This window comes from Muscardinus avellanarius (genome assembly GCF_963383645.1).
Source record: "Muscardinus avellanarius genome assembly, chromosome: 1".
NCBI lineage: Eukaryota > Metazoa > Chordata > Mammalia > Rodentia > Gliridae > Muscardinus > Muscardinus avellanarius.
In genome coordinates, this window is record NC_137786.1 from 83,212,591 (window position 1) to 83,233,916 (window position 21,326).

At 42.2% G+C, this 21,326-nt stretch overlaps 1 protein-coding gene across 1 annotated transcript in view; it reads right to left on the reverse strand.

Moving 5' to 3' along the window:
- The window catches only part of LIX1 (limb and CNS expressed 1), a gene marked incomplete at both ends in the record, with an annotated part of 59,791 nt that overhangs the window by 24,096 nt on the left and 14,369 nt on the right, over window positions 1–21,326 (reverse strand). The window contains one exon of the mRNA XM_080701372.1: window positions 11,789–11,952. Coding sequence (XP_080557498.1) covers window positions 11,789–11,952 — 164 coding nt within the window. The remainder of the gene's footprint in view (window positions 1–11,788; window positions 11,953–21,326) is intronic.

Genomic DNA, 21,326 nt, shown 5'->3' on the forward strand with positions numbered 1-21,326 from the left:
CTATAAAGCGATCTTCACAACAACAAAATACTTCTGTGATAAATACAGGATGCCCTGATGAATAAGTGTCTCACACTTCAAATAAATCAAGATGTTACATCAATGGCTTAGCCAGGGGGCACAGTTTTTATTTAATCATAATTCATGCACATACATATTTCCAGAGTATAGTACTATACCCCAGGGAAGTTTTTGCTTTTACTCAAAATAAGATGGAATTCATTAATCCAAGTTACTTCAGCAGGTTCTTTATGGAAGACCACGTCATTGGCTTGGAAACAACACTTGAATCACAAACCTTTTAAATCAAAATATAAAATAAGATAAAATACTCAAGTTCCTTTTCAGATTTGGAAACAAAAGCAGCAGCTGAAACAATGAGTGGTTTCCTTCTGAGTTCATCAAGAGGGGAGCCAGAAGAGGAGCTGATGGCCCTTGCGTTGCTCTTATGGTAAAACATGGAAATTACCGCCGGTTTTCGTGGCCATGACATGAGGTTAGGGAAGGATTAACTGCCTAGACAAACAGTGCATTAAAAAATATGTTCAAAATGCATGAATTTTTACTTAGTGCCTATTTTATTAGAAAATGGTTTCTTTGTAAAAGACACAATAAGTACTAATGTGCTTCGATATAACTTTCTGAAAAATTTTTTGTATCAATAAATTATTTTATTGGTTAGAAATGTAAAAATCATATTTTCACTTCTCTTTTTGTATATTGTAATAGTTTATGAAGGGCTAGTTTAAAGGCATGGTTACGGTCTCTCTCTCTCTCTCTCTCTCTCTCTCTCTCTCTCTCTTCCTTTTATAGTTTGTGGTGTCAAGACTAACAAACATTCTTTGATTAGTCTTCATGGACACAAGATTTCCATTTACTTGGATGGCAGGTTACTTTACATAAAAACCAGTGATTGTGTCCATCAGAGCCTTTGATTGGACTTCTTTCCTTTGATTAATCAGAAAACTAAAGTTCAGTCTGAACAGGGCTTTTCTAAAGAATGAATGAACATAATCTCTTACAGCTTTCATGAAACTGCCTGAAACCAGAGGGATTAGTCCTGCAATCCAGCCCTATACTCCACATCAAGTATTTTCAATTACTTGGCACCATCAGAGGTGATGTCCACGGCTCAGTAAGAAGGCTACTGCTGGCATAATGGTTTCTCCATGTTTCAGCACATGGTCTTGGCATTAATAATCCATCATGAAATGATTTGCAATGCACAAGGGTGACATTTGATTATGTGAACAGCATTGCAGGAATGAGCATGTAGGTTCTCATAGGCCAACTGCTGGCAAAAGCCTGGTGAAATGTTATATGGTGAAAATAGCACTTAAGATGCTTTCTGAGCTGACAAAGAAATGTATAAGGACATTAAGAAAAAATTCTCCTTTATTCTCTTGGTTTTCCTTCCTCAAATCATGTTTTGGAGGGCCAAATGGGTTAAGGGACCCTATTTGGCAACCAACTACACAAATACATTTTCAAAACATATTTGATTCAGGAAATTCTGGATCTTTTTAAGCAAGGATGTTAACAATCCTCCCGAGAACTTTAAAGTATGATGATTTAAATGTAAGGAAATAGAGACCCTAAAATGATCAGAGAAATTACCAAGAGGCCTTCCTGCTGGGGAGTTCCATTTTTCATTTTGTTTTCTCTTTTTTAAAGACCACAAGAAGGATGTTGAATGTCCCACCTAAGGGAAATCCTATCATTCTGAGTCAAAATGTATGAGACAATAGGGAAATTCAAAATTCTCAGGGTAGCAAGACCAAAAACAAGAACACTAGAGTTTCTAAGACTCATCTCCTCTAGATCTACTCCTCGATCTGCCAGATGCATTATAGATAGATTATAATGAGTGCATTTGTTAATCATGAACAAATGGAAGATGTGTCTGGGTGTGAATGCAGCCAGAGGTGGTTATTCATGGTCATGAGAGTCAGGTGAGAGAGAAGTTATTATGCACAAATTAAATCCAGAGAAAATCACAAGTTCTTTCTAATCAATTTTAAATTTATCCACTTTCAACACTTTACAGCTATAAACAAAATATCAGCTGATTTCAATATTACTGACTTTTTCTTCCTAGCCCCTACCATGCAGAGTTAGGTGGAATATCTTTGCTGACTATTGATTATATAGAAGAATGACACCACGAATTTTATTTATTCTTGGGATTTGTTATTCATCCATTTGAGTATTATTTCAACAAAATTTACTGGGTGATTACTATATGAAAAACTCAGCGTTTGGAGTCCTGAGGGACATCATATAGATCCTGTTCTTGAGAAACTTGCATTTTATTTCAGAGACATATGAATAAAACCTTGTATATGTGTAATTTGGGCAAATGGTAAAAAAAACATAAAGCACTGGTAGAGAAATAATGACTTTGGAAAGTCAGAGAGGAGGTAGAGATTTCTAGCAGGGAAATTCAAGAGAGTATCTATGGAGAATATGGCATTTGTGTGGAGTCTCGAGATGCACGGGGTTTAGACAAGAAGAGGGGCAACGATAGCCCCTGTAAACAGGTCACAATCTGCTGGGCGTGGTGGAGCACACTTGTAATCCCAGCATTTCGGAGGCTGAGACAGGAGGACCTGGGTTCGCGGCCAGTCTCAGCTACTTAGTGAGACCCTCTGCAACTCAGTGAGACTCTGTTTCAAAATAGAGAATAAACTGGGCGTGATGGCACATGCTTGTAATCCCCGCGCTTGGGAGGCAGAGACAGGAGGATCGCGCAGATTCGAAGCCAGCCACACTGGCTTAAGAGACCCTGTTTTCAAATAAAAATATAAAAAATAGGTCTGGGAGTGTAGCCCGGAGGTAGAAGGGCTTCTAGAAACCCCAGTACCACCAAAAAAAAAAAAAAAAAAAGAGAGAGAGAGAATAAAAAATAAGGCTGGGGGTATAGCTGGGAGGTAGAATGGCCCTGGGTTCCATCCCAAGTACTAAAAAAAAAACACCATGTCACAGTCTGAGTGTAGAAATGGTTAATATTATAGATTGGATCTTAAATGTCCCTTCAAAAGCTTTTGTGTTAAAGACTTATCCTCAGCCGGTGGCACTATAAGAAGGTGGTGGAAACTAGGAGATGGGGCGGTGGGGCTTGGTTGGAGGAAGTAGTTCACTGGGGACATGCCCTTGAAGGGTCCACTGGGACTGTGACCTCTACCTCTCTCTCTCTGCTTCCTGGCCACATGGGGCAAGTGGTGTTCCTCCACTGTGCACTCCTGCCATGATGTTCTGCCTCAGCACGGGCCCAAAGCGACAGGGCCAGGTGACCATGAGCTGAGGCCTCTGCAACTGTGAGCCCAAATAAATGTCTCCTTATAAGCTGTTTATCTCACGTATGTTGTCATAGCAGTGAAACGCTGACTAATATGGAAAATTGGGACTGAGAAGTGGAGTCGTTGTTGTAACTGTGTCTGACGAGGTGATGCAAAAGCCTTTGGAACTTATTTGTGGTAAAAGTTTGAAAGAGTTTGGAGATGCAGGTTAGAGAAGCCCTAGAATGCTGTAAGCAGAGCTTAATGAATGACTCTGGTGGGAGCTCAAAATACCAGGATGCTGATAGGAGTGTGGAAAATAAAGCTAGTGGTCTTGGGGTTCCAGGTAGAGATGTAGACTCTACTAAGAAATGAACTAGAGGACATTCATGTTACATTCTGTCAAAGAACTTGTCTACATTTTGTCCATACTCTGTGATTTTTGTGGAAGGCTGGATTTAAAGGTGATAGACTAATAAATTTGGTAGAGGAAAACATTTGTGTGTGTGTGTGTGTGTGTGTGTGTGTGTGTGTGTGTGTGTGTGGTACTAGGGATAAAACCCTGAGCTACATCCCCAGTCCTTTTAAATTTTTATTTTGAGACATGGTCTTGCCAAGTTGCTCGGGCTGCCCAGAAGTTTTTAATCTTCCTGCCTCAGCCTTCCTAGTAGCTGGGATTGCCAGTGTGTGCCACAGCACCTGGCCGCTGGGGAAAATTTTAAGGAGCACTGCATTCAGGCAGGAACATGCATATTGATGGCTGTTTTTAGCCAAATTTACAGTGAGAATTTGGAGCAGAAAGCACAGTGAAAGATTTCTCCTTGCTACTTTCCTATTCCTCCTTTTTGGAATGAGAATGTTTGCTCTGTGCCTACACTTAAATCTTGGAATTGTGTAACTTTCTTTTTGATATTTTGCAAGGGCCACAGCTAAGAGTTTGCCTTGAATCTCAGAGGAGACTTTGGACTTGAACTTTTCAGTAATGCTGGAACAGTTAAGACTTTGGGCACTCTTGGGGATAGATTTAGTATATTTTTTTCATTATGAGATGGGCATGAATCTTTGCAGGGCAGGGGAAGAATTTTATGGTTTGATTTTAAATATTTTCCCAAAGCTCACATGTTGAAGGCTAGGTCTCTAGCTGGTGGTGTTGTTGGGAAGTGGTGGGAACTTTAGGAGGTGGAGCCTCATTGGGGGATGTGGGTCAATGGAGAAGAGGTCTTGAAGAATATATTGGGATCCTAGCCCCTTTCTTCTCTCTCTCTCTCTGCTTTCCAGCCACCTTAAAGTGAGCAGTGTTTCTTCACTATGTGCTCCCCACCATGATGTAATTGCCCTGCCACTGGTCCAAAGGCAACAGGGCCAAGCAACCATGGACTGAAATCTCTGAGACAGTGAGCCAACTTTAAAAGGTGTTTATCTTACATCTTTCCAGGTGTCTCAGAGAAGCTATCACAGTTGAAAGGGTCCAGGCATGGGTGAGGGATAGTTAGGTCGAAAAATCAAGTGTCAGAGGTAGGATCCCAGTAGATAAAGCTGACAGAAAGTTGGGCCGGTTGTAGAATATTACTGTCTGAGTAAGTGGTTTAGATTTCATTAGAAAGAATGATTTCATACTTAGAGAAGAGTTGCAAAGGTAATAAAGAGTTCCTTGCTACCTAGAAAGTAGTCCATGTCATATAAATTAATGGGTTTTTTGTTGTTGTTGTTGTTGTTGTTGTTTTGCAGGTGAAAGAAACCCAGGGGCATTTGACCTCCGAGCTACACCCCTGCCCTATTTTTTTTATTTTTTATATTGAAACTAGGTCTCACTGAGTTGCAGATGGCCTCACTAAGTAGCTGAGGCTGTCCGCGAACCGCGATCCTTCAGTCTCAGCCTCCCGAATGCTGGGATTACAAGCGTGCGCCAACACACCCTGCTAAATTCATGTTTTCTAATATAACTTATATAGTATTCTTACATGTCTATGACTACACCCATTCTTTCATGTCTAGTGAGACATGTGTCTTGTTTTTTTTCTTAATCAGAAATGTCACAGATGTATCTTTCTGATTTTCCTTTTCAAAGGCATAGTTTTTAGTGTTGTTAACCACGTTTTCCAGTTTTTTATCTATTTCAACAATTTCCCTAAAGTACCCCACCTCTACTTACACATTCATCTAATTTAAAAATAGATCAACTCATAGATGCATTATCAAAAATGTCCCTTGATCCACTTTTTTTGTGTGGTACTGGAGACTGAACCCAGGGGTATTCTATCTTTGAGCTACTTCTCCAGTCCTATTTTATTTTTAATTTTGAACTAGGGTCTCACTAAGTTGTAGAGCACCTCACTAAATAGCTGAGGTTGGCAGCAAACCTGTGATCCTCCTGTCTCAGCCTCCCAAGTACTGGGATTACAAGCGAGGGCTGATGGCCACTCTGGCTGAACAGGCAGGGTGTGCTGGCTGGTGGACATCCTTTAGAATGCTGGATTGTGGACCTGCAGGCACACGTGGGTTGGAGGGCCTCCTTCTCCATCACTATCACTGCTTTTCCTCCCTCTTCCCTGCTCCATCCTTGTCACAGGTGTCTGGGCTTACATCAAGCTCTGTTCTCTGGCTTCTAGACCCACATTCAAGTTGTTCTATTTAGGCAATTCACTTTCATTCATTCACCAGAGGTCAAATGCAGTGCTGGCTTCTGTTCAGGGGAGAGAAAGGCAATACTTCACTAGTTCTATGGGTTAGAAGTTTTGAAAGCAATTAGTCTTAAAATGACCCCAGGACCCACTCTTGCATTTGCATCTGCTCATGGTCCTGGAGGTTCTCTGCTTCTTTACCTTCAAGGTCTTTTCTCCTGTATGTGCTTAGAATGGTATTTTTGCACGTGATAATTTGACTATACTTTCATCTCCCAGTATTGTCTCAAAGTTTAGCTCTCTTTTGGATCTTCTTTCTTTTTGCCCAGCACTATTGTTAATTTATGTATTTATGTATTTAAAAATATCATTCACCTTTCATAAATATATAAAAAATGTTCAACATCATTAGCAATCAGAGAGATGCAAATCAAAACTACTCTGAGATTTCACCTAACCACAATTAGAATGGCAGTCATTCAAAACACAAATAGTATTCTGGTGAGGATGTGGAGAAGTAGGAACTCTGGTACATTGTTGGTGGGATTGCAAATTAGTGCAACCACTTTGGAAAACAGTGTGAAGAGTCCTCAGAAAAATGAGAATGACCTTACCATATGATCCAGCAATACCACTTCTGACTGGGTATCTACCCAAAAGAATGGAAACCAAACCACCAGACTAATGCATGGGTATCTATGTTTATAGTTTCTCAATTCACAATTGCCAAACTATGAAACCAGCCTAGATGTCCATCAATAGATGAATGGATTACAAAATGATGGCATATATACACAATGGAATTCTAATCAGCCTTAAAGAACAAAACTATGCCATTTGCAGGGAAATGGATAAATGCAATTGGAGAATATAATGTTAAGTGGGGTTGGTGAGTCACAAAAGGTGAAAAGTTGAACGTTTCCCCTCATATGTAGAAGCTAGGGAGAAATTAAGAGAAACAGGAGGGACTCTAGATAAAGGAGGAGAAGGCCTTGTGAATTGACAGAGGGGGCCTACGGGAGGGAACCAAGACAGATCAATGCCTACCTCAATATTAAACTCAGGGAGAGGCTCAGTGAGTGCTGTGTGCATGGATGCCTCTGTCATTCTGATACATGATTACAGTGCACCAATAAAAATAAGATAAAAGCATGCATTTAACATTTTAAGACATTTTAGACTAGAAAATGGGTCTGTAGAAGAGCTATGTCCACCATCATGATTCATTCTATTTTTTAATTTTTTAATTTAAAATTTTTGTACTGGGAATGGAACCCAGGGGTATTCTACCTCTGAGCTACAGTCCCAGGCCTATTATTTATTCTTTATTTTGAAACAAAGTCTCACTGAGTTTCAAAGGGCCTCACTAAGTAGCTGAGGCTGGCTGCGAACCCCAATCCTCCTGTCTCCGCCTCCCGAACGCTGAGATTACAAGTGTGCACCACCACATCTGGTTTTGATTAAATCCTGAGACATCTTTGGTATTTTACATTTTAACAGCAGTTCATCATGTTGATTCTGTAGGCTATTTGAGGACTGGAGTCTGAATATTGGATCTCAGTCTTAGCTGTCCTTCCTGGCTTTGATTAACATTTAGATGTCCAGAAGCCACCAGTGATCATTAGAATTTCTTTCCAACTCCCCACTGGACAGGAAGCAAAGTAGTCCTATATTTCCATGCTAAGTTTACCATGAGAGTAGGATGAAGCCTCCCCCCTCCACGCCCTTACCGCGGTATACTTCTATTCAGGTCTCTGTTTACCCTACAATTGACCCGCATCCCATTCCCTCCACCGAACCCTCTATTGGGAAGGTCCTTTGGCATCATGTGCTCATCATGGTCCCTAGGCACATCGCCCTGGATCTCTGTGCTGTAGCTGGCCCCCACTCATCTCGGAAGCCACAGCTCCTGCTTTCCATAAACCCCCTCTTCTGGGTTTTTACCTTTTGGCGGGCCAATGCTTTTCTTTTTATTTTCTCCCCAAACCATTCCTAAGATCACTTCTTGATACCCACTCCACACTACACATCGTCACTGGGTGGCGGCACCTGCAGCGATGGCTTCAGCTCAGAAATGTAGAAATGCCATGTATGACTCTCTGGTTTCTGTTTCTCCTCTTTGGGTGATTTCTCCTCTCTCCCTGGGGGGTTCCGGGCACTCACACTGTGTCCTGTCTCCCATTTACCCGCTCCTCCTCCCCTGCATTTCTTTCCGGCAGCTAAAGCCAAAGCTGAGATGTCACCCTAACTCCCAGGCCCACCCAAGTCCTTGCACCCATTCCTCCTCTCTGCTCTGTGTGCAGCTCACCTCTGTGGGCACCCATTGCGAACTTCCTATCAGCCTCTAGGCCTCCAGCTTACTTGGATAAAGGGCCCCACACACACTGGGGATTAAACACAAGGTCTTGCACATGCTGGGCAAGTGCTCCACTTCTGAGATACCTGGTGTGTGTGTGTGTGTGTGTGTGTGTGTGTGTGTGTGTGTGTGTGTGTGTGTGTTACTAGGAATTGAACCCTAGGATGTTCCAGTCCCATTTTATTTATTTTATTTTATTTGGATACTAGAGATTGAAACCAGGGGCATTCTACCTCCAAGCTAAACTCCCAGCTCTATTTTTTATTCTTTATTTTGAAAGATGGTCTTACTGAGTTACAAAGGGCCTAAGTAGTAGCTGAGGCTGTCCAGGAACCGCGATCCTCCTGTCTCAGCCTCCCAAATGCTGGCATTACAAGCATGCACCACCATGCCTGGCTCAATTTTTAAAATTTTGAAACAGGGTTTCGCTAAGTTGCCAAGAGTTTCTCTAAGTTGCTGAGGCTGGCCTCAAACCTGCAATCCTCCTGTTTCATCCTCCCAAGTACTGGCATTACAAGGGTGTGCCTCTATGCCTGGCCCACCAAACCCCTTTTAAATTTATTTAATTCTTTTATTTTTTGGTGGAATTGGGGATGGAATCCACAGGCTTTCTACCTCCAGGCTATACTCCCAGACCTATTTTATATTTTATTTGAAAACAGGGTCTCACTATGTTACTGAAAGCCTCACTAAGTAGCTGAGGTTGGCTTCAAACCTGTGTGATCCTCCTGCATGATCCTCCTTCAGCCTCCCAAGCGTGGGGATTACAAGCACGTGCCACCATGACTGGCTAAATTTTAAAGCAGGATCTCTCTAAATTGTCCAGGCTGACCTCCAATTTTTATCCTCCTGCCTCAGCCTCCTGAGTAGCTGGGCCAATGGGCATGTGCCATGATGCCTGGCTAGATCAAAAGCATCTGCATGCCGCTGCTGGGGCATCTTTCTGTAACATGTCTGACTCTACCCCTCACCTTCAGGGATTATAGCATGAAGCCTATACTCTACTACAAGGGGTGCTGGTCCCTCGTGCTTTGATACGGATGCCTCGCTGTCCTTCCCCGTGGTTTCTCGCTGCATGGTGGACACTCATGCTCCCCCAGTTCTGAAAGCACTGTGGTTTTCTCCTGCTGCCACGACACACCATTAGGCTAATAATGTCACCATCTTCCGATTTCTGACCCTCAACCACACAGCTCAGCTTACATTTACCTTCCCGAAGAATCCTTTGACTTCTCCTGGGAGGCACAGGTCTGTGGGTCTGTTTATTTAATTATACCCTTCTTGCACTTCACAAAGGATGTGAGACAATGGGAAACAGAAACACCAGGTAATAGGATAAAATGAAGGCGTGTGGCGCAAAAGTCGAAGGGAGAGTAAAGGTAGATAGAGGAATAATATCAGGCATTACGTTAGTCTTTCAAACGACATGACATTAAGTTCTGTAGACTTAGACTACGGAGAAAGACACTGAAAATTTGCCTCTGGGATTCTTAGTTATCAAAGCAAAGAAAGATATTCATTTGCTTATGAATTTCACAGTGTCCTGAAGTTTTGCCAGTGACTTAAAATTGGGTTTATTGCATTAAAGAAGTACTTATAAAGCTGACTGGTATTCTGTGGTTTCCACCACACAAATGGGGTGCTGTGTGCGAACAGCAGGACATGGAAGGCCATGTCAACTACGCTGCTTGTGACTGGATGACTTTGTTCTTTGCTTCTTGTATTTTTTGTTTCCTGTAAGGCACATGTTAACTTTTTAAAAAGGTTATCAGGTTCATAGCCAGCTTCAACAACTTAGTGAGGCTCTCTCTACAAGTTAGCGAGACCCATTTTCAAAATAATCAAATAAAATAGGGCTGGGTGTGTCGTTCAGAGGTAAAACACCATTGGGTTCAATCAACAGCATAAACAAACAAACAAACACACAAATAAATGTATGTTATTTCAAAAACCTTTTTACAAAACTGACTGGAGCCAGGTGTGGTGGCGCATGCTTGTAATCCCCGCGCTTGGGAGGCAGAGACAGCCACGCTGGCTTAAGAGACCCTGTCTCCAAATAAAAAGCATAAAATAGGTCTGGGATTATTGCCTGGAGGTAGAAGGGCTTCCAGGAACCCCAGTACCACCAAAAACAAAACAAAACAAAACAAAACAAAAACAAAACAACAACAACAACAAAAAAAAAAACGGACTGGTAAACTGAGAAGTTCCTTTCCTTGTGTCTTAATTGACTCTATTGGTGGTAATGGGGATGGAACTCAGGGGCCTTCTACCTCCGGGTTACACTCCCAGCCCTATTTTATATATTTTTTTTATTTGGAAACAGGGTCTCTTAAGCCAGCTGAGGCTGGCTTCGAACCTGTGCGATCCTCCTGTCTCAGCCTCCCAAACCCGGGGATTACAAGCGTGAGCCACCACAACTGACTCTTAACTGACATTGCCGTAGCTCTATTTGTATGCTGATTTCTGCAGGGTATGGACCATATCCTAAGCTGCCTTCTTGATCTTTCCTTAGTTACTCAGTGAGTAATAGTTTTACACACAGGCTAACCAGATGTTGATAGTCATGTAAGTAAATGTTTTTGTGTTAGTAGGTCTATACATCTGGAAATGTATAATCATTTACGCCCATCATAAACATAAAAATTTAACCAACTGGAAGAGCATTATATAAACAATACCTATGCTGTAACAGATACTACGCTAAATACACTACATGCACATTTTATAAGACGTCCACCCAATCCTGTGGGTATTGTTCTCCATCTCAAAGCAGGGGAAGTTGAGAAGTGAGATACGTTTCCTAAGAATATACAGGTAGACAGAGGCCGAACTAGGGCTTAGCAGAGCTGATCAGTCCCGGGCCTGTGACTCTGAACCCTTAGTTTTTGGCTCCTGCTTTGCTGTGCAGTAGATTAAGCCAATTAATATTTGATTAAACCAATTAATACTTGATGACAAAATTCATGCAGGTGGAGACTTTCTACTGACAGAAAGGCCTTAAAGGCAGGGCTTTGTTACCATTTCCTAGTTCTGTAAACTTTATTCCAGATTTTTTTTTTTTTTAAAGATAATGGTGCATACTTGTAATCCTAGCATTCAGCAGGCTAAGATCCGAGGATCGCGGTTCGCGGACAGCCTCAGCTACTTAGTGAGGCCCTCTGCAACTCAGTGAGACCCTGTTTCAAAATAAAGAATAAAAACTAGGGCAGAGGTGTAGCTCGGAGGTCGAATGCCCCTGGGTTCCATCTCCAGATAATGGCAGCAGCTATTTGGCAAATAAAATACTGGCAATTAAAACACCTTTATTTTGCATAAAGAATTTATTTTGCCATAAAAATTAGGTATATCCTCATACAGAATTAAATTAAAAAAAAATTGGAGCACATGAGCAATTTTTCAGTATATGCCACTTTTTTTCTTTTTTTTACAATACCCAAGAGAACATAACCTCAGTGATTTAGAAAAGAGTTTGTTCTGTTTTAGCCTAATTAACTTTCACTGTCAAATTGTTGGTTGTGGTTACTTCCTACCTGAAAGTTCCCAAAGCAGCTGCCCCCTGGAAGCGTCACAAAACTCACAAAGGGAGGCCCGGAGGAGGGCAGAGACTCATAGACCACCACGCCTTCACTTGGGAACGCGGCCCTCTGCTGCTGCTTGCTTTCCCAAAATTCTTGTAACATTGACACAACGTTCACTGCAAAAAAACAAGAAACCCCATCTGTTATTAAGGGTGGACATATCCTGGCTTCTGTAACATGTCAGCTCCCGTTCAAACAGAGGATGTGTGTGGCAGGGGCTGCTTGCAGCTGTGAAAAAATGTACTTCGCTTCAATATATTTAATGTATGTTGGAATATATCATTTTAACACACAGGTATGTTTCTTCATGAGTAAGACAAGTCATTTTGGTGCCCTAATTCTAACAATGTTGCGTCAAATCAAATTTACTTTATACATTAATTTTAAATATCAGATTTACAAATCTCACTCTTCCATCTTTGAAATTTTGCTGTAAGACTTTGTCCAGAGTTGTGAGTATTCATGGCCCTCTCCCATTTCTCGTAGACTCTTTTTTTTTTTTTTTTTTTTTGTAGTACTGGGAATGGAACCTAGGGGCATTCTACCTCCAAGTGACACCCCTAGCCCTATTTTTAACTCTTTTTTTTTTTTTTTTTTTTTTTTTTGGTGGCACTGGGGTTCCTGGAAACCCTTCTACCTCCAGGCTACACTCCTAGACCTATTAGACCTATTTTATCTTTTTATTTGGAAACAGGGTCTCTGGCTTTGAACCTTTGTGATCCTCCTGTCTCTGCCTCCCAACCGCAGGGATTACAAGCGTGGGCCACCACGCCCGGCTTAACTCTTTAATTTGAAACAGGGTCTCACTGAGTTGCAAAGCACCTCACTAAGTACCTAAGGCTGTCTGCAAACCGCGATCCTCCTTTCTCAGCCTCCCAAATGCTGGGATTAGGAGCATGCGCCCCCCACACACGGCTCTCGGCTCTCGTAGACTCTTAAACCCCCACAGCTAAAGCTGAATTGTGAAGTAAAGATGAAAACAATATCATTTTAACCTGGACTCACCACTTAAAAGATTTAAGAGGAGAAGTTTCAGAAGAAAGACTCTCCTTTATGCTCCCTCTGCCCCAGTCTACAGGAGGATGGAGACAGTTGTGGAACAAGCAAGGGGCTGAAAAAAGCTATGAGTGAAACTAATCACATGGTGCCCTTGTTAAGGACAAGGCCTGTTCGTTGGCTTCAGAAAACATAGTCATGGGTAGAGCCATGTGTTTTAGATTAAATGACCTGTGATAGCCTGCAGAAGTCCAGATCAAATTAGGGTGGTTTGTTTATCCTGTACTGCAAATTGAATTGTGGACATTAACAAGGATAATAGAATTGTGGAGTCAAAAGTGACCTTAGGGGTCATGTAGGCAAAGCTCTGCCTAATGTAGGAATTCCTCGCCAGCCAGTCTGACAGCTGCCCACGCGGCCTGTGCCTGACCGTGTAGCAGGTACAGGCCTCCGCACATCGGAAGTGTATATTTCAGCCACAAACAGTTCTGCAAAAAGGTAAGCTGAAATCTACTCCCTGTCAGGTTCATGCACAGGCCCTACTCATTTCTGGAGCTTAGTTGATCTCCTTATCTACATGAGGCCTACCACATATGCAAAGGTGGTATAAGACATCTACTGTGCTTACCTATCTGGCATTTGCTCATCTTCTTGTGTAAGTAGAACACACAAAGAGTCACAAAGAACAAACAAAAAGAACCACTAAGCCTCCAGGGATGGAGCTGGGGACTTTGCTAAAACACAAGCCATTTAGAGGCAGTGAGTCTGAGACTTTCAAGGGAGATTGCTTTTTCACTGTGGTTATATTAGAGATAGGGGGCAAGTGTGGATCCACTGGGCAAGGACAGCCAGCTTGAGAAGAAAGCGCAAAGAAGAGTAGAGAAGAGCTGGAGAAAGAAAGACTAAGCCTGGTGGCAGTGTGAGCCCCTTGCCCCAGCTTGGTGTGATTCAGGGATCCTTGCTTGAGTTAGCCGAAAGGGCTAGCGGTAGATCCTTGCTTGAGGAAGCAGTTAGCTTGCCTGCTTATCCCTTAAGCCATTTTGAGATGGTATCTCTTTGTTGCATGTGGAAGTATACCAAGACAACTCTTGTGTTTCCTCATGTTCTAGTTGAAATAGCTTTTGTTCTTTCAAATATTTTGCATGGAACATGGTGTCTGTACCCTTTGCTATTATCCTGACTACATTCCTAGATGTGCTTCACCATGCTGGAGTTTCCTGGGAATCAGAAGAGTCACAGAATTTGAACCTTTAGGTTGTTTATCTATTTTCTCTCTCTCTCTCTCTCTCTCTCTCTCTCTCTCTCTCTCTCTCTCTCTCTTTCTCTCTCTTTCCCCCCTTTGCTTCTTTTTTTTCATATTGGGAATTGAACCCAGGGCCATTCTACCTGTAGCCCTTTTAATTTTATTATAATTATCATTATTATTAGTAATATTTGGTACTGGGAATTGAGCCCAGGGGATTTCTTTATTTTTATTTTTTATTTATTTATTTTTTTTTGGCGGGTCTGGGGATGGAACCCAGAGGCATTTGACCTCCAAGCTACACCCCCGGCCCAATATTTTATTCTTTATTTTGAAACAGGGTCTCACTGAGTTGCAGAGGGCCTCACTAAGTAGCTGAAGCTGTCTATGAACTGTGATCCTCCAGTCTCAGCCTCCCAAATGCTGGGATTACAAGCCTGCGCCACCACACCCAGCTCAGCCCAGGGGATTTCTAACACCCAGACAACCCCCACCCTTGTTTGATTTTTCTATTTTATTTTTGGGGTGTGTGTGTGTGTGTGTTTGGGTCTGGAGATGGAACCCAGGGGCATTCGGCCTCCAAGCTCCACCCCCTGCCCTATTTTGTATTCTTTGTTTTGAAACAGGGTCTCACTGAGTTACAAAGGGCTTCAAAGTAGCTGAGGCTATTGGCGAACTGCGATCTTCCTTTCTCAGCTTCCCAAATGCTGGTATTTCAAGTGTGCATTACCACGCCGGCTTGATTTTTCTATTTTTGAAACAGGGTCTTCCTAAGTTGCCGAGGCTGTCCTCAAATCTGTGATCCTCCTGTCTCAGTCTTCCAATTACTGGGATGATAGGCGAGCACCATCAGGCCTGGCTGGCTCAAGTCCTCTCTAAACTATGTCCTAGAACACTAGGCTCCTGCGCCTCCTCCTTGGCTCACTGATTAGCTTAGAAGTGTATACTTTGAGCAAGTTCTGCAGACTTCTAAGGAATTGAATGCCTGCACACATGAAAAACTACAGTGTTTAGTATTTGTAAAGTGTTTTGGGAGATAAATTGTGGAAATGTAAGACTATCAGAAAGGAAACTTGAATTAATAAAACATGTATTGAGTGGGTCAAGTTGAGAATTGGTCATTACAGAGCTTTATAATTAATTTAAAATTATTTGAAGACAGATGCAGTGGTGCATGCCGGTAATCCCAGTACTTGGGAGACGAGAGGGAAGGATTGCGGGTTTGTACCAGCCTCAGCAATTTAATGAGTTTCAAAATAAAAAGGGCTGAGTGTGTAGCTTGGAGGTAGTAAAATAGTTCTGGGTTCAGTCCCTAGTATAATAAATAAATAAATAAATAAATAAACACTATAAATGAATAAAAAGTTGAGCCACACCTTGCTCAAATATTTATTTTTATAGGTATACACCTATAATCCTTGTACTTGGGAGGCTGAAACAGGAGGATCTCAGGTTTGAGGCCATTCTCAGTAATTTAGAGAGACCTCAGCAATACAGTGAGGTCCTGTTTTAAACTAAAAAAAAGGGGGGGGGGGCTAGGGTGTAGATCAGAGGTAGCATGTCCTTGAGTTTAATCCCCAGTACCAATATGTGTGTGTATGTTATTTTCTACATGCTGATGCAATATGTTTTAATAGTATTTTCTTTAAGTTGAGGAAACTCAGAATAGAACTTCTATATTCTAAACTGCATTCAGCACCCCCATCCTCCTCTCCCTTCCACTTCTGAGAACACAGGGATTTACGAGCTGATTTGCATTTGTGCTTGCAGTTGAACTTCGGAATTCAGGAGGTATATCGTGAAGACTGAATCCTAAAGCTGCAGCTGGTGGCCTACTCTCTGCTAATCGGGGAGGTCCATTAGTTCATTGTTGAATAAAGTTCAGCTGGGAACTGGAGTAGCCAGTTTAGAGGACTCATGATTGTCTAGGAAATGAATGCAAGAATTGGTGCCCACAAAATTAAAGAGCTTTAAGGTTTGCAGTAAGTATGATTTTGGCATGAATAAAAAAAGAAGTTTTCATATTTATAATTTTGTAAACCTGGAAAGTTTCTTTGATAGTCCCACAGACATCATCACCCTGCCGAGCATAGCACATGGACACACCATCCATCTTTCTATCTCTATCTCCTCTTGTCAACTGGAATCCCAGATGAATGGAGTGCAGAGGGGATGAAGGCCAGCTTGCCATTTGGAATTCCAAAGACTGATGTATCAGAGAATGGTCTATGTATGAAACACATGCTCCCTTATTTTTTCTTTTTTAGGTAGCATTAGAAAGTTTATGGACTATTTCAAGGAAAATGTGAACGAAGGGTCACGTTTGAAGAAAGCCACCCCAAACTGAGGATAAGCCTCGTTACTCAGTTGGCTCTCTGGATGCACCAGCCAGTGATCCTGCCTTCCAGGCTACAGAATAAACTTGAGCTACTAAGTGTGTGATTACCATCCTGCATCTAGGGATTCATCTATGGAAGGTAGGAAGCAGAGATACATAGTGTAGAATATTCAATATGAATATAGAAACAGAAATAATATGTTCAGCTTCACATGGTTTCCTAGCTATTAGGTTAGATATAGAATGACTCCCTGAAGAGCTCATAAATTGGTGTTTGGAGGTGAATCAACTGAGTCATGAGGGTTGTAATATCGGCGTGGTGGCCAGCCTAGGCTGCCACCCAGATAAATCCATGACAATGGTGGTGGCCGAGGCCAGCAGGGTATGGCTGGAGAAAGTGGGTCCCTGAGGGTTCAGCCTTGGGGGTTATGTAGGGTTCCTCCTCCTGCTCTTTCTCTTATATCTGGCCTCCATAAGGTGAGGAGCACAGCCCATGTGCTCCCCCTCAGCCTCCTGCCGCTAGGCCCTGAGACCACATAGTCCCCAGCCTCACAGGGACTGAGCCTGAAACCCTAAGAAAATAAATCTTCCTTCTGCTAAACAGCATAGTCAATCTTTTAGATTATAGCAGTAAGAATGCTGACTGGCACAGTAGTCTACTTCCAGTCTGCTCCTCCTGGGCATTGTTCTCTTCCTCACTCCCTTGACCTAGTTTTTTATGCTTCTTCCTCGCTAACTCATTCCCAGCAGCCTTAATGTCCTCATGACTATGAATGAATGGCTACAGAAATTAATCAATCAATGAAATTGAACATTCGGTCTTGGAACTATTTCTGGCTACTGGTTATTAAAATTCCTATTATAGCCAGGCAGCTAGAGAGAGAATATTCTACGCTATCTATCTCTGCTTCCTGTCTTCCATTCATTTTTTAACCCACTACAATCTGACTGTCCCCTGCATTATCCCACTAAAACTATTTTGACAAAAATCAGTAACTTCAAATTGTCAAACATTACTTATTTGAACTCTTAGCTGGATCTGACAGAGTCATCAATTTCTTCTAGGAACTCCCATATTTCTAGGCCTTTCTCTTTTCAAATATACTATTATTGGTGCATTATATCCTCACACTATAATGCAGTAGGTAGTAATAGAGACACACATATACACAGCACTTTGTGGGTTTTCCTGGCTGCTTCCCCACTCTTTCCCCTTCCCCATACATGGTATGAGATTGGCATTGGTAATTTCACATATGTATATAACATCAATGGGGGTGTTTCATTAATTCTCCACCCCACCACCACCCTCCCTACACCCCCTTCATCGTCCACAGAGGTTTCTCCTTCATTATCTAAAGTCTCTCTTGTATCCTGATTATTCCCTAGTATCCACATATGAGAGAAAATATATGGCCCTTCCCCTTCTTCTCCCTAGTTGTGGTACTTTCTAAGTATATCTTACTTTTGCAGATTTCTCTTCCTCTGCCCATTCCTCCTACTGGCTTCCATGAGAATCTTTTGTTTTCTCTTGCTTCTCTTTCTACCATTCTTTTGAACAACAGAGCCTATCCCCAGGACACCACTGGCCTTAATGTGCATCAGCTCTCACACCATCCTCTTGTTCTCTTTTAATCTGACATTACTAATGGACACTTCCATCTGGATGTTGTTTGTGTCAAACACAATGCCAATCTCAACTCATTTCCTTTTCCATAAACTCTTCCTTCTGAATGACTTTCCTTCCTTCTGGATTACTTGGAAAGCGATGCCATCACTTACATAATCATCTAAATTAGAAATCTGGTGGGAACTTTGAGCTTGATTTCCTCTTTCCATACCTAATGCATGCCCAGATTTTATCAACTGCATACCTGCGATGTCCCCCATGGGTGTCACCGCCTGTCATATGCCACCATCATGTTGGCTCATACGCCACACGTCTCCCCAGGTATGTCGCAGCACCCTCCTGACCCCACTCACCTGCCATCCACCTAGCCTTCCAGTGTTGCCAGAGTAATATTTCTTAGTCCATAGCTGATCACATCCTCTGCATTTTATATTCTTTTGTGGTTTCTATAAATAATTCATTGGCAAGGGATGGAAGATCCTCTGTTTTGCTATTATATCTCATTCTAAACTCCTTTCCCCAATTTCACTCTCCAATACTCTCATACTTCTGTATTTGTTACAGTACTGGCCAGCCTGACACTCTTTTTATCTTCCTGGGATGCTTTTTTCTCCACTGTCTACTGCCTTCTTAGATAACAACTACTCACTTTTCAAAAGTCGCCCCCAGAATTGGCTTCTCAAAAATAAAAAACAAGAAAAAAATCTGTAAGTCCTTGCTAATGAAAGTGCAGTTTCTTAAAAAAAAAATCATGGATATCAGAGCCACTTTTTTTGAAGTGGTGCATGCCTAGACTTCCAGTTCCTGGGATGCTGAGACAGGAGAATTGCATATTTGATGCCAGCCTCAACAACTTGGCAAGACCCTGATTCAAAATAAAAAATAAAAAGGGCTGGGGGTGTAGCTTGGCGATAGAATGCCCCTAGATTCAATCTGCAGTAACAGGAAGAAAGAAAGAGAGAGAGAAAGAAGGAAGAGAAGAAGAAGAAGAGAAGAAGAAGGAAGAAGAAGAAGGAGGAGGAAGAGAAGGAGGAGGACAGAAAAAGAAAGAGAGAGAGAGAGAGAAAGAAAGAAAGAAAGAAAGAAAGAAAGAAAGAAAGAAAGAAAGAAAGAAAAGGAAGAGAAGAGAAAGCAAGCTGGGAATATGGCTCAGAGGTAGAACATCCGTGGGTTCATTCCCAGTACTACACATACGCAAAAAAAAGTCATAGATATTACTTGGAGACTTGTTAGAATTGCAGGATCTCAGGAACCATCCCAGGCTTTCTGAAGCTCATCTTCATTTTTAAAGGATTCTCAGGGCTGGGTATGGTGGCTCATGCCTGTACATAGGAGGTTGAAACAGTCATCTGATGAACTGGCACTAGACTAGACATACTGTGTCCTTAGCTGGCGACGGAAGAAAATGTATAGAAAGCAGTCTGCCATCACCAGGGTCAAGACACACACAACAGCAGCACTCTGGGACCAGGGATTAATACAGCTCACCTTCTGATTTTACTTTCCTTAAGGTAACTCTTCAGTTGACTATAAAGAAGCTAGGCATTGTGGCACATGCCTGTAATCCCAATATTTGTGAGTCTGAGATAGAAGGGCCACAGGTTCAAGGCCAGCCTCAGCAACTAGGCAATCCCTTATTTCAAAGAAAGAAAGAAAAAAATTCTAAACAGGTTGGGGGCATAGCTCCAAGGTAGAATGACCTGGGGTTCAATTCCTAGTGCCTCCCCATTGCTATGAAGTATAATATTAAATAGCTGGTACTGCAGGTATGGGAGGAGAAAGAATTGTAGGGAAGGGCTTAGGAACAATACTATAAAGCCAAGTTCGTGTGTGTGTGTGTGTGTGTGTGTGTGTGTGTGTGTGTGTGTGTGTGTGTTTGAGACAAGGTTACTGGGGATTGAACCAGGATATTCTACCTCTGAGGTATATCCCCAGCCCTTTATTTTTTGTTTGGAAACAGGGTCTTGCTAAGTTGTTGAGGGTCTGGCTGCATTGCTGAGGATATCCTTGAACCTAGATACTCCTGTGTTAGCCTCCCAAGTACTGGGATTACAGGTGTGCATCACCTTCCCTGGCTGAAACCCAGTTCCTTTTTGTGACTTCTGCCATCTTATAATGTCAAGAGTAAAGAAAGCCATTTACCTCTGCTTAACACTGCAGATCAAATTTCTCAAGCTCCAATTGCTTTCTTGGACACGGTAATAAACCCCTTCAGCAGTTTTGAATATTTCATGTATCAACAATAAGTCAATGCACTGTGTAGTCTACAGACACTAGTACGTCTCCTTTCTTCTCTAATGTGTTTGGAAATCTGAACTTGACTGCGTTTCGAGTAGGAGCTAGAGCCCCACCGGTGAGGCGTTCATCTTCTTCTTGCTCAGCTTCTCTTGTTTATTCTAAAGATAGCACTGAGGCTTTCTCAGCTAACCCATGGAGACATCCACAACAGGTAACACCTTGGTTGCCCCACTTTGATTGTCGTTTCCAGCAGAAATCTCTCCCTGGCTTAAGCTGGGACACACTCTTCACTTGCCCGAACACATGGTACGTATTTGTTACCTATGTCTCGGTCCAAGTTCTCCCTCCTACCTTGAATGCGATTTCTGTCCCTCCCTTTTCTTCCTTCCATTTGCTTTACTCCCACACTTGGAAGGGAGCACTGCTCCTCCATCAAGCTTTTCTCTTGATTTCAGCCCATAGCCTCTCCTTTTCAGAGAGCTCTTATTCCATTAAGTGGCCCTCTGTTTTAGCACTTAATCGTCTATAAACCATGCTAATAAAATAGAGATGGTGCTCCTGGCTAAATTTATCAAGTTAGACTTGGCTGGACTTCTTTCTGGCCAGAGGACTGAGATGCCTTGTGGTAACCATTCACCTAATAGAGTACAGTTTTCTGCTACTTAATGTACTGGTTCCTTCTTTTCTCTTCTTTTTTCTTTTTTGGCAGAACTGGGGATTGAACCCAGAGCCATTCTATCTCCAAGCTACATCCCCAGTCTTATTTTTTATTCTTTATTTTAAAACAGGGTCTTACTAAATTGTGGAGGGCCTAAGTAGCTGATGCTGGGCCGGAACCCGTGATCCTCCTATCTCAGCCTCCCAAGTACTGGGATTACAAACATGCACCACCACAACTGGCCTAGGTGCCTTCTTTTCTGTAGCCTTTTTTAGATCCAGCACAGGGCTATTCAACTAGAAGTAGTTATTGAATTCACTTGGACTCTCACAGCACTCTACCTAGTCTCAATAACGGTGCTGTGACTGGATGAATGTGTACAAGGCA